The 22,841-nt window shown below is 35.0% G+C and overlaps 1 protein-coding gene, 1 long non-coding RNA gene and 4 other non-coding genes across 9 annotated transcripts; 4 read left to right on the forward strand and 2 right to left on the reverse strand.

Moving 5' to 3' along the window:
* Positions 1–4,483: 4,483 nt before the first annotated feature.
* LOC111627537 lies at positions 4,484–6,548 on the forward strand. 4 transcript variants are annotated; one of them, XR_002757025.1, is made up of 4 exons: positions 4,544–4,575; positions 4,743–4,788; positions 4,923–5,109; positions 5,238–6,548. It is a non-coding gene; the product is annotated as an uncharacterized LOC111627537 (long non-coding RNA). The 4 variants fall into 4 exon arrangements; XR_002757024.1 differs by having other exon boundaries at positions 4,923–5,115; positions 5,238–6,547; XR_002757026.1 differs by lacking the exon at positions 4,743–4,788 and having other exon boundaries at positions 4,484–4,575; positions 4,923–5,115; positions 5,238–6,547.
* A 3,522-nt stretch (positions 6,549–10,070) lies between these two features.
* Positions 10,071–11,402, reverse strand: LOC111627535. The gene is made up of 2 exons (XM_023371133.1): positions 11,362–11,402; positions 10,071–10,891 (listed from the first exon to the last, which is right to left on the reverse strand). The coding sequence occupies exon 2, from the start codon at positions 10,888–10,890 to the stop codon at positions 10,561–10,563; it is 330 nt and encodes a 109-aa protein (XP_023226901.1). The 5' UTR covers position 10,891; positions 11,362–11,402; the 3' UTR covers positions 10,071–10,560.
* A 6,787-nt stretch (positions 11,403–18,189) lies between these two features.
* On the reverse strand, positions 18,190–18,262 carry Trnav-cac. The gene has a single exon. It is a non-coding gene; the product is annotated as a tRNA-Val (tRNA).
* Positions 18,263–18,703: 441 nt separating this feature from the next.
* Positions 18,704–18,776, forward strand: Trnav-uac. Its single transcript has one exon. It is a non-coding gene; the product is annotated as a tRNA-Val (tRNA).
* Positions 18,777–19,775: 999 nt separating this feature from the next.
* On the forward strand, positions 19,776–19,848 carry Trnav-uac. The gene has a single exon. It is a non-coding gene; the product is annotated as a tRNA-Val (tRNA).
* A 2,228-nt stretch (positions 19,849–22,076) lies between these two features.
* On the forward strand, positions 22,077–22,149 carry Trnav-cac. The gene has a single exon. It is a non-coding gene; the product is annotated as a tRNA-Val (tRNA).
* Positions 22,150–22,841: the final 692 nt, after the last annotated feature.

Below are 22,841 nucleotides of genomic sequence, written 5' to 3' on the forward strand. Positions count from 1 at the left end.
AGTTTTACCGCTGTGACACGTTGTGTGATTTTTATAGGTGTTTGTTTTTTTGCAATGCATTTGGATCTTGGTTTTAATCGAAATATTTTGAGGTGAGTAATTTAATTAAGGTACAGTTAGTTGATAACCACATTCGTAACATAAACTATTTTTTTTCATCTGGCGGAAGTTAAGATTTACAAAAACGTTAGGATTTCTGTAATTTTTGAATTACAGAAATCCAATGTTATTTATTAAAATAAGTGGTTACCACTTATTTTAATAAATAACATTGGATTTCTGTAATTCAAAAATTATAACCATACTTTGTTATAAACAAGAGAACATTGTACCTTGGGACAGTGAATTTTTTGTACCTTGGGACTGTCCCAAGGTACAAGGCGTTGCTTTTCTCAACTATTTATTCAATATTATTATGTTTATTTTTGTTATTATGTTTCTGTTGGCCGCGAAGAAAAGGAATGAAGTGAATAAAAATGTTAAATTTGTAAAAAAGGAAGTTTTTAGAAGAAAAAAAGTTGAAGTTAGTAGCTCTGAGGATCTTAGAAATTTGAATCAATGAAATTTCTGTGAGGATCTTAGAGACTTACGACTCATGTGATGAAGTTCAAGAGTAAAATAATTGTGTAGGATGCGGTGAAAATTATTTTACTACTGTACTTCGAGCACAGAAGACTGGATTCAATGCGTTACCTGTCGATTCCGGGTGCGCGAAGATTGCACCTTTTTTCGAAAATTACTGTCAGAAATGCGATATTAATTCTAAAAAAATTAGTAATTACAGTAGTAATATTTGTGACCTACATTTGTAATGACTATTCTTTTTCTTAATACTAAAATGAGATTATCTTTGGTTTTCAATCATTTAAATGCCTTTTACAGAACATTTAAGCTTTGTACTTACCTGCATTTCCAGCATATAAAACATTTTTGTTAACTGATAAAGCTAATATTGTTATAAAGGAAAAGACTTGGATAAACTATTTTTTTTTTATCTGGCGGAAGTTAAGATTTACAAAAACGTTAGAATTGTTCGTGTCCCAAGGTACAAACATTGGTGTCCCGAGGTACAATCAATGATTGTACCTTGGGACAAATATCTGCAAGTAATTAATTGACATTTTCTCATAAATAAAATAGCATAGGGTCAATTACTAATAGAAATATTCAATAGTCATAGCAAAAGATCAATTTGAACTTAAACTATAAAGGTTTAAAGAAAAGTGTCCCAAAGTAGAAGGATCTCCCCTAATAGTTAAAAGTGTAAAAAGTGTTTTAATAAAATATCGTAACAGAGGTCTGCACCACAGGTTGCAGGAAAGTTAATTAACTCGCGGCTGGATTTTTTTAAACTACTGTATATTTTCAACTAAAAATATTAATTTCTAAATACGGTTATAAAGAGTGAAATACATTTAATAAATGGCGTACGAAAAATTTAGAATACTTGAAATCACGTTCAAAAAGTACGGAATATTTTATCATCTCCAAAAACTTACCTGTAAAGTTTTCAGGTACAGAAACTGCCGCCAAGTACGCTTAGATCAATTGAGGGCTTCATATGTTTAATTTATATCAGTTTTTGAACAATCTGGCTTTATTCTACGGTGCTTCGAAAGCAAACGCTTTCAACACGCCATAAGTGAATTGGTTATATTCGTGTCCAAACTTCAACTGCGCCACGACACGGTACCCACAAGATTTTTACTTGGTTTTTTGCACTTCGCTTTGAGGTGCCAAACTTATTTTTACCAAAGAAAAATTCCTAACAAACAAAATAGATTGTCATAATTTTTTACTCGGAGAAACGTCGATAGGTTCTCGTTTTAACTGAGGGATAAAAGATGAGCTGTATCTACCGGTAGTTAATTAAAAAGTATTGTGTCCCAGACCGTCGAAATTTCAAGCCCTCGATTAACATATATTTTTTGTTTTCTAGGAATTTTCTTAATATCTAAATGTTTTTTTAACTCTCTCAAAATTAAATTACTTTCTTAGAACTTCTACACTATTTGTATTAATTTCACAATTTTAGGTGTTATAATGTAAAGCAACAGCTGACTTATGGTATTTATATTTGATAGCGCGGATATATTCACAATTCTAATTTTTAATTGTCTATCGATGTAATGACATTCATTGATGGCTCCGCACGTCATCGAAGTTGCTAACTTTAACGTCCGAAAGACTTCATACGATTTGTTTACATAAAAAAATCTTATAATAAGTTTCTTTTCCAGCTTTTCTAAATCTCGTGACAGATAAAATTTCTATTAAAGTTTTAACAATTATTTAAAATAAATTTGTCAATAACGTAATCTCCCAACTCCAGATTCTCGCATTAATGTAAAATAAACGTCATAAAAAAATCTTATAATAAGTTTCTTTTCCAGCTTTTCTAAATCTCGTGACAGATAAAATTTCTATCAAAGTTTTAACAATTATTTAAAATAAATTTGTCAATAACGTAATCTCCCAACTCCAGATTCTCGCATTAATGTAAAATAAACGTAATCATTAACACTTACTATAAATGATTTTGCTTTATTGTTTTATNAACCGTTTCTTGTAATTTTTTAAAATAAATGGCATTAAATAAAACACAATCGAGTCTATCTGAGGTGGAAAATTTGCTGAACCTCCCTGGTTAATGAGAATCGATTTACTGCAACACAGAGCCGATTCTAAGTATTTTTTACCTGTATGTACTGTACACCCACACATTAATGCTTCTGTCAGCGATATGTATGATACATAGCCTTGGAGATTTAATAATTAGACGTTGTCAGTTTGCACGTAGTATTCAATTGAGGAATAGTAATACAGTGTTCATAATACGGGGAGCAAATAAAAGTTTAAAATATTCTATGCAATTGGTAACTGAGCTTGTTTCTGGTTTACTCATAAGTCTTTGCCAATGTCGCCTAAAAAGGAAATCAGCACTGCTAAAAAACATAAGAAATCTGAACGCTTGAAATATCTTGTAACAGAAAACTTAAAGTAAGCATATTTCTTGTCATCAGTAGAATTTTGGTTTTAGACAGATACATTCATTTTGGAAGTTATTGCTGTCAAGCTGGATTGTGAATTATGCTTACTTGTCTCTCGATCCAGTGCAACTTCGTAACATTGCGAACAAATAGTAGCACTATCTATTGTACACGAAAACAGTTACAATAAATTGATAAAATGTAAACATTTATTAAAGACTGTAATATTTTTTTTCTTTTTGTCAGGATTATAACTGTTATTATCTTATTGTTATCACGATCATTTTTGATTACGCTTTATTCGGATTCACTATGTATGTCAAAATTCATGTATTTACTCAATATTATTGGTGTTAATAATGATTAATAAAGCACAGTTTTAAATCTTACACGGTTTTGTATGTTAGTCATTACATCTGATGCGCAATATTAAAGTAAAAATATTTATAAAGTAAAATTGTTACAGCCGGAGAATTTTCTAATTAATATAATGATAACTAATTTGTTAAATTCTAATCTATTTACACTAAACTTAATTCAAATTCCTTGATAATGTAAAATTGGATACAGTAGTTATAAATTTTAGCTTATTCTACGCCTTAGTAGTTACAAGTAAGTTCGTTCGATGTTAGAATAATTAATAAAAAACAATCCTTCTCTGCCTCCTCCGAGTTTCTTTGAGAGTCAATCTGAGTTGTCGATTCACTATCAATATCATCGATCCACTCGCTTTTTTAAAGTTATTTTTTGACTTAAATTTGCTAAATCCAATTGTTAAGCGAGACGAATCCTTAGAGCCGCCGCAAACTACAGGATGCGAGAGAAAGCGTACGCTCGCTCGCGCTCCTAAGCCCCGCCTTATTTCCCATGATGCTATGAGCCATTTTTGCTAGGTAAGCTACGCGAGCACGAAGCAGCCGCAAACTACACAACCTTTGCTCGCGTAAAAATGCTGCATCATGGGAGATTAGCGACTAGTGTTGCCACCATACCGGTTTTTAAATTCATGGTTCGGATTAATTATTAATTTGTCCCGTTTTCGTAGAAATTGTAAAATTATACAAAATAAATTTATAAAAATATTTGCGAGTATTTTATTTTAATAGTTAAAGACTACCTTCCCNAAAGACTTCATACGATTTGTTTACATAAAAAAATCTTATAATAAGTTTCTTTTCCAGCTTTTCTAAATCTCGTGACAGATAAAATTTCTATTAAAGTTTTAACAATTATTTAAAATAAATTTGTCAATAACGTAATCTCCCAACTCCAGATTCTCGCATTAATGTAAAATAAACGTAATCATTAACACTTACTATAAATGATTTTGCTTTATTGTTTTATAAATCTTTTTCGACGTCACTTCAGTTCGACGCGTTATTTATAATTTGAAAATATTATATTAATGATAACAGTTTAAAATTATTTATTATTTATTTCTGAAATAAATTTTAAAATTTATATTTACTCGAATTTATAATTTAAAATTGAAAAAATATTCTTGAAGTCTTCGAGATTATCGCGGATGGACGACCGTTTGAATCCAACGAATTTTCCAAAGGCGAAGGTTTAAAATGGAGGAAAGGTAGGTTCTTTTTAAATCAAATGTCTCGTAAACAAATTAATAATGTAATTTCTTTTTATTTTCATTACGTTTAAAACACTATTTATCAGCAAAATTAAAAAAAAAAGTTTAGAAACTATTAATTAAGCCGAATGGACGTTGTTTTTCTTTTTATTTTTAATTGAAAGAAAGTGCTGATAACAAACTTCAATACAAGAAATGGGATGCTTCCAAGTAAATATTCGTTTGTCATTCGAATTACGTACTATTTTATTCGATAATCTAGTGAATATATAAATGAATTTCATAAATTTACTGAATTTAAAGTAGGAAATAATCCAAAATTTCCGTTTTTTTCTGTACCTCAGGACGTGACTGAAAGGTGGTGATTTACATTTTGGCGGTATCGTAGGATCAATCGTTCTTTTTGAACCAGAGAAGTAGCCACTTGGTGTTAACTTACCGAAAATCTCAGATGGCGACATCATTTTATTTTGGCTTATTAATAAAAATCAACAACTGGACCTCATTTGTTTTTTCAGATTTCAAACACTCGTTTAAGTATTGCGAAAGATCGTTTGTATATTTAAAATTGATTCGTGTTAAGGATTTCAAATATTTTTTAATTGACAGGAAAATTAAACATTATCTCTTACTATTTAATTTGTACATTTGTCTTTAAGATATATCTTGGAGGCACCCAACATTTCTCTTGAAAAGTTTCGGACAAGTTTAGAAGAAAGGAATGAATATTTACTTGTGAAGAAATGGATTTGAAATGAAAAATGTTTACCTTTTACCAAATATACTGTGAAGATTGTGTTGATTAATAAACTTTTTGAACAGTTTTGACAACGGAAAACGAAAATATTGTTATAAACAATTGTTTTGAACTTTTTTCGAAAGCAAACACGGAGTTGTTTCTGTCAAATCTTATTCATATTGATTAAACTTAGATTTATTTTTTAAGATATTGTAAAGCAATTGCTGCCAAGAAACGCAGAAGTAATTGTTTCTGCGTTTCTTTGCAGTACTTAATAATAATCGATTACTTTTAAACGTTAACATTGAAGTTTAATATTTGGTGTCTCGTAGGTTTCGCCAGCCAAAGTTTAAAGAAGAGGAAAAAGAAGTTTGTCTGTGAAAATTGTGGGAAAGAGTTTTGCAGGAAGTCAAAGTTTGAAACTCATAGAAGAATTCACACGGGAGAAAAGCCATTCTGTTGCCAGTTATGTGATAAAAAATTCACTCAAGCTTCCCATTTACGAACGCATCTGAGGTTTCATATCGGACAGAAACCTTTTACCTGCCACCACTGCAAGCGAAACTTCGTACAGAGACAAGATCTAAAAAGACATCTTCTCATTCACACCGGAGAAAAGCCATTTAAGTGCAATTATTGTTTACGAAAGTTATCTCGCAAATACAATTTGAATGCTCACATCAGAAGACATAGCAGACAGAATCTTAATTAATATAAATTTAAAAGTTTCGCACTTGGAAGGAATAAGATAATTCCCAATTTCATTAATATATATTTCTTTGAAATTTGTTTTGAGATTTTATTAAAATGGTTTGTTTTTCATTTGAAATTAATAGTTATTTTGTTAGTAATGTTACGGAAATAAAGAATTTCTGGAATTGTGAGAAAGAGTTTTTATGATATATGTTCTCGTTGTTGTAATTTCGATATCTCCTATTGTATAAGAAGATGAAAATGTTTTGTATCAGTTGTATGAAAGGAAGTTTCGAGTTTTACTTTAATTCACCCCAAAATCAGAAATTAAAATAACACAATGAAATGTTCTAAATAATAAATTTAAAACCGAAAACATGAAATGAAATACCTAACTTATTTAAAATAAAAATGTCTCGTTTTTATGTAGCTTGATTAGTTTTCTCACAAATGATCCATTCAGACATACATCATCCGATGATATATAAATCATCCTATTTGCATTTGTCTTATACACACACGAAGTTTTTCCATTGCTTAATAGCATGCATTCTGTCTGAGGATAATTTTGTTGCACCTTTAGACACATTAGCTGTGTTATTGCTTCGTTGTTATTAAAAACATCTGCCACATTGTGTACCGCATTCCTGCTTCACGATAAGTTTTTACCGTGTTTCCCCGAAAATAAGACAGTGTCTTATATTAATTTTTGCTCTCAAAGATGCGCTAGGTCTTATTTTCAGGGGATGTCTTATTTTTCCATGAAGAAGAATTCACATTTATTGTTGAACAAAAAAATTTCCAAGTCTAACTTAAACTAGAGTGACGTATATCCGGTCGTGTCGAACTCAACTTACGAAGTTCTCGTGCTGGAGTGGACTTTCTTTCTTTCTTTCCTATTAATATGGAGACTCTAGCCTACTGGCTTTTCTCCGAATCACTCCGCCTTGAAATTAGGTAAAACGGTTGGTACGGTGAACAAAACGCTGCAAGATTTCGATATGCTGGAGTGGACTTCCCACTCTCGCTTCAACTTAACCTTTTCATAGCGTCGACATCAGGCTCGATGACCAATTAGTGCTTACTGAACCGTAGCACTATGCAAATGTGATGGGTGTGATTCCCGGCCGATCAATTAGCGATCACCAGCCGTAACGTTATGCAAATCTGTGATTCCCAAGCCATAGTCTTATGCAAATCATGTCGTGTGGCATGATTGTCTGCTGGCCAATCAGTGGCTGTACTTTCAAAAAGGCAACGGCCACTTTTAACCATCTGTCGATGACCGTTACGACTAAAAAAATTTTGCTAGGTCTTACTTTCAGGGGGAGGTCTTATATTTCGCAATTCAGCAAAACCTGTGCTGTCTTATTTTCTGAGGATGTCTTATTTTCGGGGAAACACGGTATTTCCTCAATACTCGATTCTATAACTCTTCTGTTAAACGTCTTTGCTTCCAGATTCTTCTTGGATGCCATGGTTAATAGGTAATGGTAATACAGGTAACCCCCGTATAACACGGTAGTTACGTTCCAAAAAATTGCCGTGTTATGCGAATCCGTGTTATACGAAACAAAGAACTAATACGAAAAGGAAGGTTAGGTTCCAAAAATTAAAAATAATGCTAGTATATTTTCATAATTAAGATAAATATCTTCATTCAAATTTTTTTAAGTGATACATATTAATATAAATTAAACAATGTTTTCTTCGTCATCACTAAAAACACTATTAATTAACCGAGAGCGTTTTTTTTTTGGCAAGTTATCCTTATCCTATGAGCATTTTTCTGCTTATCTTCAGATCCATGCTTTACCTTTTGCAAAATGTATGTAATTTTAGATTGCTCGCTTCTAGTTAAAAGGTCTTTATAAATTTCCTTATATGGTGCTAAGCACTTATGAAATAAGGGAGAAACATCTGGCAACACCAGAAGCAGAAGCGTCGAGATCTGGCAAAATTGAAACAATTTTCGCGAAGGAACATGTATATGGAGGTGAGAAAAAAAATTTACATACTGAAGTACTAATACTTCACGAAAATAATAATTTTCGTGAACTATTATTACTTAAGTATGTAAAAATTTATTACATTTCCTGTTGTACGAGGGTTTTACCCAATTCTCGAACCGTGTCAGAGTGAATCCGTGCTATAAAAGTACCGTGTTATACGGGGGATGGTACCAATTCTCGAACCGTGTTAGAGCGAATCCGTGCTATAGAAGTGCCGTGTTATACGGGGGTTACCCGTACTACGCGTTCTAAAAGTAACGTGTAAAAATCTAGTTCATTTTATTGGAGTTAATAAGAGAACTTTTCACTCATTTCAGCAAAGAAGCATGGAATTAATATGTAATTGTGAGATTCTGAATATTTTGAGATAAAATATTCTAGAAACATTTATCAATTTTATCAATATCTTTCAAACTAAACGGTTTAACCGGGCCCTAGACGTTTGTCTAAGTGATGATCCGCCCCTGGCGTGTGTAGTGGTATTTGGTAATTTCTGACTTCATTATTATCTTGTTTTCTTTGTACAGCTCTCAAATCTAAACTGCAAGTTGTGGGGTCCAGTGAATTACAGTATTGCTAGGTTGAGGCCGGAGTGGTCAAGGTGGCAGCCTACCACTCTGAAGGACCCGGGTTCGAATCCGAACGGGTCGAAAAATCCGCCCAAAGTGCAGAATTGTTATCAATCACATTATGAATGAGGTAATATATTATCTTTGTAAAATCTCTCTCATATCTTTCATACTAGGGACAGGATAGTTAATGATTCCATTATTTACACACCGATCACGGACAACCATCGACAATTTACGATTCGTTTGCTTTCCGCACGACGAAACGAAACACGTTTCTTAAACTCTTTTTTACCACGTCCACCGACCGCAACCATCATTCTCTTCCCGACAGATTTGTGGCAACAGCTACGCTTTTTAACGATAAACTATAGACGGACAGATTTCAATTATCGGCGATATCTTTTCGCTATAGTCGATAAGGCAATCTGCAATGCATTAAGGTGATATCCGACACGCGAATCTGTATGAGGTCCCATGGTGTAATGGTTAGCACTCCGAGTTCAAATCTCGGTGGGGTATTTGTTTCTTCTCCCCTGTCATCTTTTATGCAATTGAAAACGACAGCGACAGTATTATTCAGAAACTTCTTTTGCTTTGAATTTAGAACAGAAACTCTGCTTCACACACGTGCGGCGAAGCAGAATTTCGCCACACGTGTGTGAAGCAGAGTTTTGACGCTTTGTAACGTTTCGATATGTTTACTCTACTTTTCCGATGCTTTCAAAACGGAATTCAACATGTTTCGAAACAATAATGCTAATTGGGTCAGAACTTTGCTACATTTGACATTGACCGGTATCGGCACCCTGGGGATTTGGCAGCCCGCGTGCATGCACTTACCAGGACCGTCTCTAATTCCATCCATTAGCCACTCGTAGGCAGCTACTGTAGAAAAACATTTTAATTTTTCTCTTTTAAATGTAGTATATTTAGGTTATTTATTTATTTATTTCCAAAAAGATCAACATGGCATTAGAAGTGCACATGGTTGTATCCATCGTCTTCCTTACTGTAGGTTCCGTAATGGTATTTGTAGGATTGGTTCTATATTGCTTGATCAAACCCGATCTTTACGATCGGTTAGTGACGTCGGTTGTTCCGCCACCCCCGGCGGAAGTTCCAAGCGCAGCTTCTCCTTCAGATTCGGATTTAATGCGCTATAGCCCCACTTGGAAAGGTATTAAAATATATAAGGGTCGTTGGGACTGAATATTTCGTTAAACTTGTCTTTTATTTTTATGAAATTTCATTTTTCATGCTATTGTTTTGCTACAAACTTGCAACTGTTTAAAATTATATTTGGCTCATTAAATTTAAATATTTTTCTTTCGTTATGAATCGGGTACATTTTTTCTGTTTTCGTCATCCGACATAACTGTTATAAACATTATTATTAATTATAAATTCATCAAAAAATGCGCAACTTTAATAAATATAGAATCCGTAAACATTTAATATAAAATTTAATTAGTTTTATTAAATATAAAAATTTATGTACACATTTAATCGTTGAAGTAATTATGATTGTGGAGTACACAAACCGAAGTACGTGTATTTATTGGTTTATTTAAATTCGTTCGGTATGCCTTTTAGTGGCGAATATTCGTTATTTCGCGGTGAAAGTTTTTAGCAGTAGAACACCGGATGAAATACAGTGTAAATGTCTGTAGAATATAAGTTGTTTTGGCCAGTTATAGCCGTTTAAACAGTCTTTAATTAAACACGAGAACACTGTTTGATGTCACTGTCGTTGTTCTATATGCTCTTTAACAGAATCTCGAATGGTGTCGAAGTATCCGTCCGTAAATTGGGATAAAAAGTCAAGTCCAGTCGATTAAGTCGTAGCCGGGTGGAAGATCAATTCCTGGTAAATGTCATATTCGGGTGAAAGGTCACTTCCGAATGGCGATGTTACATTCGGTGAAAAGTCGAAATCTGCGCAAGAAGGCCTGGCCAGAGAAGAGGTTTATGTCTTCCAGCAGCAAAACAACCTTTTCCACCAAGGCCTTTTACGCTCGGCGGACTCTACCACCATTTCTTCGGACTCCTTTCTATCCAGTGCGGTCTCCACCGTCCATTCCGGAACCTCCGGATATCGCCCCTCCAGATATTGGACGAGAGACGAGGCGGTGTCGTCCGGAGTTACGACCACCACCCGTTTGACGTCCGGTGTATGACACTTCTCCTCCGCATCTTTCGGAAGCACCCTTATGACACCTGGCCAAGACCAGGCGTCATCCTCGGACTCTGCATTGTCCGAGATGTGCAACTTCTTCAATTCTCTGAAATTCTCCATTCTGCAAAGGAAAATGAGAGAATTAATTGATGAATATTCCTATTCTAATGCAAAAATGATTAATTCCTGTTAGAAAAGAATATTATAATAAAATAATTTTAATCTTTTCGACGATTTTTAATGTTCGATTGAGGAATTAGTTTATAAAAATTGTACTATTCTGTTGACTGCCGTAACACAAAACAACTGCTAAAATAGAGGAATGAACTCGAATTATTTTAATTCAGACGAATTTCATATGGGATATTAATATACAGTATATAAGTATGTAATTTATAAACTATAGCGGGAAATAACAGATTTTAAAGTAGGCTATTTATAAATTTTTATTTTGCTTTAACAATGGAAAGATGCGTTTCCTCAGAAGGAAACCGTTCAATTCTTATCGAAACCCATCGCCGCCAACTGTGATATTTTGCTGACCAAAGATAAAGAGTATTTAAATCTACAAAGATCATAGTGTAAACTTACATTACTTTAAACAATCGCTGCAAACGAAGCAAAACTAGAAAAAGCACTCGCATTAAACAATCGCACGAGTCAACAATAGATTCTCAACAACGAGAAAATTTTATTGTTGCATAGTGACTCGAGTTAATGTTAAACATTTGCATTTTGCGGCGAATCTCGTCATTTCCGTGTCTGTCTTTCTAAAGAGAGTGATTTTGAGAGGATCATTGCATGAGTTTGTCTCACGGGGCGGACAGTTAAAAGAAATCAAATCTGACCATGAAATTTTAATTTTGTAAATAAAAAGTTCAGTTTTTTCTATAGGGAAAAATTCGCTGAAATTTGCATATAATGGAGTTTGGAGCTGTCACGTCATACAGCAATGACGTCATGTTTCGTATCACGTAATTCATCTCTTTAATACGATCCGATTTTCGTAATAAACCAATCACGGGATAAGGCATTGAATGGAAAAAGTTTATTTGAAATTTAATATCTATTAAAAGTTACTTGTCGTGTGCAGTTTTATAAAACTTTGCCCGTGGATACTAAGAGGTCATGTTTTATCGTTGTTGTTTGTTAAATTACGGCAACGCAACATTTGGGCGATCTGCCTAGGGGAAATGCCTTCCGGGAGTTCTTTTAAGGGTAACTGGTTTCTATTTATGCGTTACAGACTTGAAGAAAACCCGGAAAACTTTTGTCCAGGCGCAAATCCACGACCGAACTCCCAGTATTCGGCGAACGGAACCGCTTGGCCACTGGTGGGCCGGGCATGTTTTAGTAAGCCCATTATGGATTCGGGCAGGACCACAATGGGGCGGAAGAATGGTGAAGTAGTGGCGTGCCGTCATTGGAAGCGGTGGATGCGCCGCTTCCCTTGTATTTTTAAAAAAAATTAATACATATTAATTTTAATTATATGAAAATAATCGCACAATATTTTATTATAACCGCACTATGTATCTTACTACAAATTTCTATACTACACGTGAAAAAAAAAGATAAGATCGCTATTGTATATTCGAATATTAATGGCGGAGTGGAAGAGCTGTATCGTCAGCATCCAAAAAGCCAGATTCGCGTCGCGCTTTACGGAGNATCTTTTCGACGATTTTTAATGTTCGATAGAGGAATTAGTTTATAAAAATTGTACTATTCTGTTGACTGCCGTAACAAAAAACAACTGCTAAAATAGAGGAATGAACTCAAATTATTTTAATTCAGACGAATTTCATATGGGATATTAATATACAGTATATACGTATGTAATTTATAAACTATAGCGGGGAATAACAGATTTTAAAGTAGACTATTTATTAATTTTTATTTTGCTTTAACAATGGAAAGATGCGATTCCTCCGAAGGAAACCGATCAATTCTTATCGAAACCCGTCGCCGCCAACTGTGATATTTTGCTGATCAAAGTTAAAGAGTATTTAAATCTACAAAGATCATAGTGCAAACTTACATTACTTTAAACCAGTGATTCTCAAACTTTTTCGATCCACCGCCCCCTTTGTTCCATAAAGTTATACCCAACGCCCCCTAACCCATTTTCTCTTGTGTGAAGACCTTCCGCGTGTAAAGCGGACGTGATAACCGCTACACTACAGACACTTGCCACAGAACAACGGAACGGCATTTCTTCTTCTACAACTGATTCTGGGTCGTATTGATTTTACGCGTTAGGATCTACCGATGTTATCGGATATCCTCAGCCGAGGGAAACGTCGAAAGAATGTCATAAACATTCAAAAAAATGGAGACAGCAAGAAAGGTGTTCGCCACCGTCGCACGCCAGAAAACGAATGCGAGTCGTTTTTCTGAGAAAACGGCGAAGCAGTTTGATGATTAAAAAACACATAACCAAAGGATAAGATGAGCAAATGAGTATGCGAGTTAAATTTGCGAGGAATCTCTATTGCCGAAGAAATGCATCGGACGTGTGGAAAGGTTATCACGTTACAGACGTGGAGAAAACCCGGAAAATTTCTGTCCATGCGCAAATCCACAACCGAACTCCCAGTATTCGGCGAACGGAACCGCTTGGCCACTTGTGGGCCGGGCATGTTTTAGTAAGCCCTTTATGGATTCGGGCAGGACCACAATGGGGCGGAAGAATGGTGTAGCACGGGGCCTGACTTATCCGGATTGACCACCACCTGAAAAATTCCTAAGGCTTTTTCCACCCGTCCAGATCCCAGTTCCTCAGAGCAGCAGGATAAATTCAATAAAACCCAAGCCCTTCTGATTAAGAAAGGAATAATGACATACAAATTTGGAATGATCAGGACCACTGTTTTTTTCGTAGACTGCATACAGAGATGGCTCGTCGGCAAACTCGATACTGAATTGTATGGAGTCAATAAAAAACTTTTATCGCCTCCATACAAAATGATTAGGAAATTTTGGAATATCTCCGGAACGGATAATAAGATCCTAAAACAAAAGGTTTATTGCACATATGAAGACCCATTTTTATCTATCAATACTTAATTCGTTCAAACTCGCCAAGAAATCTACGAGGAGTTCAGCTAACAAAAATCTTTATAGAAGCCTACATAATAAAGGAATTCGAACCCTTTCTCGGATGCGTAGATGCTCTTTATTCTTAACACCATTCTTATAACTAGTTTTAAGTTTCCTTCTCCCAATCATTTTTTTTTTTTTTTTTTGTTACATCCGTCTGAAATTATATATTATCATTTATAGAAAAAGAAAACTTATAATTTAATTTTATCATTACAGTAGAGCGTCGTTTATCCGAATCAATTGGGGACGGGTTGTTCGAATACCTTATTTTTCGGATAACCAATTATGTACGAAAATATATATTAATTTATCCCGTGTTGAAATTTTTCTCCGTTGCGTGTCGCTTCGCGTTGAATTTTCGTCGATGTTAAGCCTAACGAAGACTATTGTATCGTTAAAAATTATTTTTTTATTTTGTACAAACAAAATAAATATATTGAAAAATATAAAAACAATAAAAAATTATACTTCAGAAGTTAATTTAGTATCAAAAACGTAAAATATTTGAGTAGCCGAAGACATAGCCAAAGATTACAGCGTTACAGCACTGGCGAAAATTTAAATTTGTCGACTGGAATTCCTTCGGATAACCGGCGTTTCGGATAAACGACGCTCTACTGTATTTACATTATATTTACTTGAACTTGAAGTGCAAGTCTTTAAGCAGTCATCTATGTCATTGTTTTCTATGGTTAAAATGGTATCTAAGCAGGACATTTCAAATGTGTTAGACTCTACATTTTCAAATTCTTTATTTGAGTCTTTTATAAAATTCAAAGTAAAATATACATTTAAAATTTATAAGATAAATGCTGTGAACATGTACAGTACTATGCAAATAGTTAAAATATATCAATTTATATTTTAACTGCTTATGGAAGTCATACTAACAAGTAAGTAAAGCTATCTAATAAACAAACTCTGTAAATTTTTGTTATGTTAATTTTTTCTGGCAAATAAAAAAATACAGTGAATTGTATTTTTAATGACGTAGATTGGATAAATCTAAACTGTGGTTGGTTATAGCTTCGAAACTCTCATTGGCTGTAGCTCACCGACTACTCCGACCCGACTACAACTATTTAACTTTTCAAATCTGTCCCACTGGAACTATTAGTCGGTCGACAGACTGCTGTTGCCTTGGCAACACGACTTGGAGTCGGTCCAGTCGGTCATAGTGTGAAACAGCCCTTACACTGTAAGAATGTCCACAAACAGTCCTTGCCAGTGTCATGAATTTCAGGAGCCGTGAGATGCCACAGGTTATTAAAATGTGTTCAGATCTGTCAATTTTCAATTCCATGCAACACTTGTATTTTAGCAGCTCATTTATTTATTTGTTTATAAAAATAAAGGGAAAAGTACCCTGCCTAGTTGATATCCACCCTCCAAAAATTAACAAATATACATAAAATTTGGCAAATCGATTAAATGAATATAACGAAAAGTAGAGAAATTGATACTATACATTTACTTATCTGCCTTTTTTATACAGTACATAGAAATTTATTGATTTATAGAAATTTAATAGATATTTTGAAGTGAGATGTACAGTACTGTACAGTACAGTACGTTTGTGGTGATGTTCGGAGGTTCGACTATATACTTACGTGTAAAAGTGTGTGGTATCTTTAGATTCGTATTGATGTGTACAATGTGATGATGTCATCAGTTTGAGTGTGGGGTTGAAATTTCTGCAGCTGCGAAGGTTCGAATTAGTGGAAGTTTGGAGACCGGTCATCAGGAACTGAAAGTGGACGTTTATTGTACACCCTGCGGTGAGTACTGTCTGAAATTTTTGCGGTCGTAGGACCCGAATTAAGTGAGATTTAGTGACTTTTTATGCCCAGTGTGGGCGGGTTTTGGAGGGCTGAATCGGACACAATTTTAATGATTTTTGAAATTTGAAAGTACCATCTGAAAAAGGATGTTTTCAGCATAGAAATATAAAAATTTGGTATACTTCTCTCCATTAGTTATTATTATAGAACGATTTTAGTTTTTGAAGTTTTGCCTCACTGGAAAAATTTTCAACTTTTGGCGGTCGTTGTCATAGCTACGGCCGGGTTCCCATAGCGACAATATTCAACATTTGCCGCGGACGGGAATCTCAAGGCCTCTCTGAAAAAAGGAACAGTGTGATTTTTTACTCGCTTGTTCTGGGAAAGTGACTGACTACCTTCTTGTGGTGTGGCCCGCTATTTGGTGGTATGGATTTTAACCCATTATCAGTAGGAGCACGGGCGGTGGTAACCTGTGTTTCCGAAGAAGATGAGGTAGATGGGCTCGAGTCCGAGCAAGAGGGATTATTCCCTTGCCTTGCAAGTCAGCAGGAGGAGGGGCAGGATGCAACAGTCATCACTTCTAAGCAGTTTGAAGCTGTTACAATATTTGAAAGCTACAAACTGAAACTGTTACAATATTTGAAAGCACATCTCGCAGATTATGGGAAAGGTTTCGAGGATAATAGATTTATTGTCTGGAAGAGATGATATCTACAAGATGGTATTTAGTATAAAGAATAAACTGGATGAAATTAACAGTAAAGAAGTAAGAAGAGATGGAAGATCTTTTGCTCAGGTAAGTGTTCCATTGGTTAATAAGAAGATGGTTGAACCAAGAGAAGTTGTTATTGTGCAACCTATTGAGTCTGCCGAAGATGCAGAACAGACTAAGAAGATAATAAAGGATAACATCTTTTGAAGATTGACCCCCATCTTTTGAAGATTGGGGTTAAAGGTTTAAAAAAAATTAAGGAATGGCGCAGTGGCAATTGAACTCGATATGAAAGAAGACAAAAAAACATTACAGAAGGCAGTAGAGATGATCCCTGGCATGATAGCAAGGGAGCCAAAGAAAAGATTACCGAAGGTGATCTTTTATTTGGCTCCCACGCAGTGCCCAAGGAAATAGACAAAATGGAACTTTTGAAGTACAGTATATAATATATATATGAACAGAATGAGGGTATATCAGACCTATATAAAGAGCTAGAGCAGTTTAATCAAGATTTTACGGTTAGGTTTGCCTTGGGAGGAAGGGACAGACCTACCACCAGTGAAAGTATAAATGGGAAGGGAGGAAAACCTTCGACTTACTCCCAAATATTGATGAAAGACTCCCATCTTAAGTGGTTTGGGAGAGAGCGTGAACTTATGATTTATCTTTCGGGACATGATGGCCTCGGAGAATATAGGAGCAGGTTTCATTTGGATGAACAAAATGAATGTGTATGTGGAGAGGAGATGGACCATCTTATTTCTGATTGCTTTGGACCATCTTATTTCTGATTGCTTGGAATGAACATCTGAAAGACATTATCTCGAAATGGTTGTATTGGAAGAAGGGTTATGCTGGCCCTGTGGTACATGCAGCTTGTTACCTTTTTTTAGGAAGATCATACAGAGCAAAGTAGCTCGGATTAAATTGTAATTAATTTTCCTGAGCGAGTTGCTCAGTAGTTTGAATTTTTGTTCTGTTTTTATGTTTTGTATAACTGTATTTAAAGTATAAGTCATTGTAACAATTTATAAGCACTTTATTTCCCTGCATTTTTTCATTTTTAATAACGAAACCGAAATCAGAATTATACTAAAAGGTCAAAAGTCAGCAATTAAGTAACAATTGTTAAATCATGTTTAAACAAGGAAAAACAAGTTAAAATAGGTAAAAATATGTTTTTATTTATTTAAAAAAAGCTATAAATTATTCGTAAGTTTGTAATGTTTTATATAGGCTTTGACCTATAAATATATACAGTGATAGAATTTATCTACTGATAAGGCCTATAGTATAGATTTATACGTAGTATAAACTGATTAATCTATAACCTAGGGCCTCGTATAGCTTAAGGCATTAAGTGCCTTTAAATTTGTCCATTAGAAAGGCCTCGTATTTTATAGATCAGGGTTTTAACAATTCTAAAGCCGTTCAGCCTGTACTTTAACTTTCACGGCTATTATACAGATTATATGGCGATCCGGAAAAAAAATCCACCCCGAAATTTTTACATTTTTGGACTTAGGACACCTTGAAACGTCGAGAAATGCAAAAACATTCGGAGATAATTTCTGTATGTACGGACGTTTCTGTGTGTGTGGGGAAGCACGATTATGTCGCCGTCTCGACACTTATATTGCTTGTTTTCTCGATGGTTTAATTTAATAAATATACATTTCTTTCTCAATTATGGACAATTTCCGGGACTTCACATAATCGAAACACGTGATCTGCGATAGATAGAAACGTGACTCGAAATCACAGTTGCATAGTGAAGTGCCGCATGTCGATCAAGCAAAGCGACAAAATAAAAACTGTGCTTGCCAGGTTTCGAACCTGGGACCTTCCGCGTGTGAAACGGACGTGATAACCTCTACACCACAAGCACTCGTTCATTTCGAGCACGGAACTTTTTCTAAGAGCTCTTAAATCGTTGTGCTAACTTCAATTGCAGCAATTTTCTTAGAAGATCCTCATTGTTCTCACAATGGAAACTCGTTAAGCGTTTGATGCATTTGTTTTCTCTTCGGCAATGGCGATTTCACGCAAATTTAATTCTCATTATCGTTTGCTCATCTTATCCTCTGGTAACGTGATTTTCTACGGCGAAATTGAGTCGCCGTTTTCACAGAAAAACATCTCACATTCGTTTTCTGGCGTTCGACAGTTACAGACAGCTTTCCGCTCTTTCTGCCTGCTTGAATATTTACGAAAATCTCCACTAAAACTGTTCGATAACGTCAGAAGTCTGAAGGTGGAAAATCAGAGTTTTGTATACAAACAAGGATCGGTTCAAGAAGAAGAAATGGGTTTCCGCCTTTTTCGGCAGGTGTCTGTAGTGTAGCGGTTATCACGTCCGCTTTACACGCGGAAGGTCTCGGGTTCGATTCCTGGCAGACTCACGCTCGTTTTTTCTTTGTGCTCCTTAAGCCACACCTTCTTAGATTCCCCCCTCTCTTCGTCGTTTTTCAACGTGTTCATTTTTCTCATTCGAAAGTTATCTTATTTTGCTTTTTCTCTTCGAATTCGAATTCGGAGAGTCCGAAATACAACATTTTCGAAATTCGAACTGAAAATTGTTTTCAACCGTTATTAAAGTATGTTAACTCGTTCGTTTACATCGAAGTACAGTAGAGCGTCGTTTATCCAAATCAATTGGGGACTGCGGTTGTTCGGATAATTTGTTTTTCGAATAACCGATTATGTACGAAAAAAATATATTAACCTATTCCATGTTGAAATTTTTTTGCCAAACAAATTGCCGAATTATCGGGCTATAAGCTCGATGCCGCTATTAAAGCAGCCGAGGTAGACAAATCAAGAATACTAGAGAGCAAAAGAAGTATTACAATCTCGAAATCGAACTCGAAAACTTCCAGGTTACAGGTAATGCTATGTGTTTTTACACATAACGTCTGTTTTCTCTTAAATACATTAATTAAATACAATTCCACTCACATCAATTGAATCGGAAAGGGCATTCTCGGAAGCAGGACTTTTCATTACTAAAATAAGAATCAGATTCAATAATCGGAGTGTTGACCATCTTTGCTTTTTAAAACCTTATTATAAAAGTTTACAATNACCAGTTACGTTTGAAAAATTTACGATACCAGTTAAGGGTTAATTCTCATTATCGTTTGCTCATCTTATCCTCTGGTAACGTGATTTTCTACGGCGAAATTGAGTCGCCGTTTTCACAGAAAAACATCTCTCATTCGTTTTCTGGCGTTCGACGGTTACAGACAGCTTTCCGCTCTTTCCGCTTGCTTGAATATTTACGAAAATCTCCACTAAAACTGTTCGATAACGTCAGAAGTCTGAAGGTGGAAAATCAGAGTTTTGTATACAAACCAGGATCGGTTCAAGAAGAAGAAATGGGTTTCCGCCTTTTTCGGCAGGTGTCTGTAGTGTAGCGGTTATCACGTCCGCTTTACACGCGGAAGGTCTCGGGTTCGATTCCTGGCAGACTCACGCTCGTTTTTTCTTTGTGCTCCTTAAGCCACACCTTCTTAGATTCCCCCCTCTCTTCGTCGTTTTTCAACGTGTTCATTTTTCTCATTCGAAAGTTATCTTATTTTGCTTTTTCTCTTCGAATTCGAATTCGGAGAGTCCGAAATACAACATTTTCGAAATTCGAACTGAAAATTGTTTTCAACCGTTATTAAAGTATGTTAACTCGTTCGTTTACATCGAAGTACAGTAGAGCGTCGTTTATCCAAATCAATTGGGGACTGCGGTTGTTCGGATAATTTGTTTTTCGAATAACCGATTATGTACGAAAAAAATATATTAACCTATTCCATGTTGAAATTTTTTTGCCAAACAAATTGCCGAATTATCGGGCTATAAGCTCGATGCCGCTATTAAAGCAGCCGAGGTAGACAAATCAAGAATACTAGAGAGCAAAAGAAGTATTACAATCTCGAAATCGAACTCGAAAACTTCCAGGTTACAGGTAATGCTATGTGTTTTTACACATAACGTCTGTTTTCTCTTAAATACATTAATTAAATACAATTCCACTCACATCAATTGAATCGGAAAGGGCATTCTCGGAAGCAGGACTTTTCATTACTAAAATAAGAATCAGATTCAATAATCGGAGTGTTGACCATCTTTGCTTTTTAAAACCTTATTATAAAAGTTTACAATAATACTTTGTATTATGTATTATTTAAAAACAAAAATGACCTTTTAAGTCAGAATTTTGATCAAAGTTCATTTTTTTTTTTTCAATTTTCAACTCAATTTAAAGCACTTTCTTCTTGTTGTTGTATGCAGTTTCCAGAAAACTTTTAATAATTTTTATCTATTTGTGAAAATTTCTACGTAATTCAAAAATAATTTTTAATATATGTCTTACACAGCATTATTAATCTGATTTTGGAGGTTGCAAAACGTATTAAGTTACTTTAAAAATGAAAAATAATTATATCATTTGATTTCAAGATATTTTATATACCGTATAAATAATTAATTCTATCCCGGGATTTCCCGGAATCCCGGGAAACAGTTCACTTTTATACCGAAATCCCGCGACAAGCAAAAGGCCGAGAAATGAGAAACCCTTGTTAGGATTTTGGTGGAACGTAAGAAATTCACCGATCGATTTTATCAATCTGTTTTTTTCTTGTGTTACTAACTCGTACGCCAGCAATTCGAGAATTTCTAAAACACGACATAAAAATGAATTTTCAGCATGTAGAGAGGAGCATGCTGCAAAATTCATTCTAGCATGAAAATATGATAGAATTTCTAACAAAAACGTCGCGTGTCACGTGTGACAGTTTGCGTTTATCGAAATGATGAACAGCGTTTTACCGAAACATCTCAATGTTATCAAATAAATCGATCAAACACACCTCACAGAAATTGTTATGAAAGTTCTAGTTGTTCTGGCTGCGTGAAAGTTTGCACATTTCAGGGTGGAGACGACGTACTTGTGCGTTCGTGTGCAGTGCGACTGGGATTTGACAGTTACGTCTTCCAGACGTGTAAAGATGAGTTGTTTGGTCAAAATGTACTACCCGTTTAAATTTGGGAAACATCGCTTTCGTTCGGTACCGCATCGACTCAGTCATTACCTGTGAAACGAAACAATAAAGGAAAAGTTCATGGTCAAACGCGAAGACAGAACTGCTATCATCGCCTCCGTCGAACAAAAACTTCTGAAGCTGTCGTAAAATATTGTGTCTGTCAGGGATCGAATCTGAGACCTTCCGCGTGTAAAGCGGACACCACAGACATATACCATAGAACAGCGATCGGCATTTCTTCTTCTACAACTGATTCTGGGTCGTATTGATTTTACGCGTTCGGATCTACCGACGTTATCGGATATCCTCAGCCGAGGGAAATGTCGAAAAATGTCGTAAACATTGAAGAAGGCGGACAGAGCAAAAAAGGTGTTCGCCACTCTCGCACGCCAGAAAACGCATGCCAGTTGTTTATTTGTAAAAACGACGACACAGTTCGATAATTGAAAAACACGTAATCGAAGGATAAGATGAGGAATCGCCATTGCCGAAGAGAAAACAAATGCATCGGACGTGTGGACTGGTTGTTAACGAGTTTCCATCGTGAGAAGAACGAAGATTTTGTAAGAAAAGTGCCGGATTAACTACTGGACTTGAAATTAGCACAAATGCCACTTAAATATTTAAGCGGACTTAGAAAAGTTCTGTGGTCGGAGCTGTCGAGTGCTTGTGGTGTAGAGGTTATCACATCCGCTTCACACGCGGAAGGTCTCAGGTTCGAAACCTGGCAAGCACCGCTTCAAATTTTCGTCGCTTTGCTTGTTCGAAATTCGGCACCGCATTATGCAACCGTGCTTTCGAGTCACGTTTTTAACTATCGCTCATCAGGTCGAAGAAGAAATTATTTTCACTGGATAAAATGAAGTACTGTACTAAAAAGTTATTGATAAGGTTATGCAAATTAGATAAGGAACGTAACCTGCGTGACATTATTTACCAAAAAGGTTGGAATATCAGCATGATTTTACATCTATTTTTTCAGTTGCCTTTGAAGTTTTCTCAACTTCAATTATCTAGTTTTCTATGTTTTGGAAGAATAATTTTCAACACTTCTTTCCTTATGCTATAACCCTATTACTTTAGCCTTTAAAGCATACGAACACCATATATACAATTATTTCAATAAAGTTAATTGTTTACATTTATGTTTTGGTTGTCTTTAATGTTTTATTTACCAATGTATTTTAAAAAGTCTGCTATTTTGAAAAGTCTACCTGATAATTAGGCAGTTTATATCTTTCTGTAATAATTAATGAAATATAAATTATTTTTAATAATGTTTCATGTAGATTGCTCCACACACAAACTTTTAAATTGCAACTAATGTCACAGTGTTTTTCAAATTTTAACTATAAATTCATCAAAAAATGCGCAACTTTAATAAATATCGAATCTGTAAACATTTAATATAAAATTTAATTAGTTTTA

Source organism: Centruroides sculpturatus, unplaced genomic scaffold (genome assembly GCF_000671375.1).
Source record: "Centruroides sculpturatus isolate CEXI.00-Female unplaced genomic scaffold, Cexi_2.0 scaffold363, whole genome shotgun sequence".
NCBI classification, from domain to species: domain Eukaryota; kingdom Metazoa; phylum Arthropoda; class Arachnida; order Scorpiones; family Buthidae; genus Centruroides; species Centruroides sculpturatus.

What these genes read in the sequence shown, in the direction of transcription:
- LOC111627535 (XM_023371133.1), bottom strand. Translation starts at nt 10,890, where the DNA reads ATGGAGAATTTCAGAGAATTGAAGAAGTTGCACATCTCGGACAATGCA.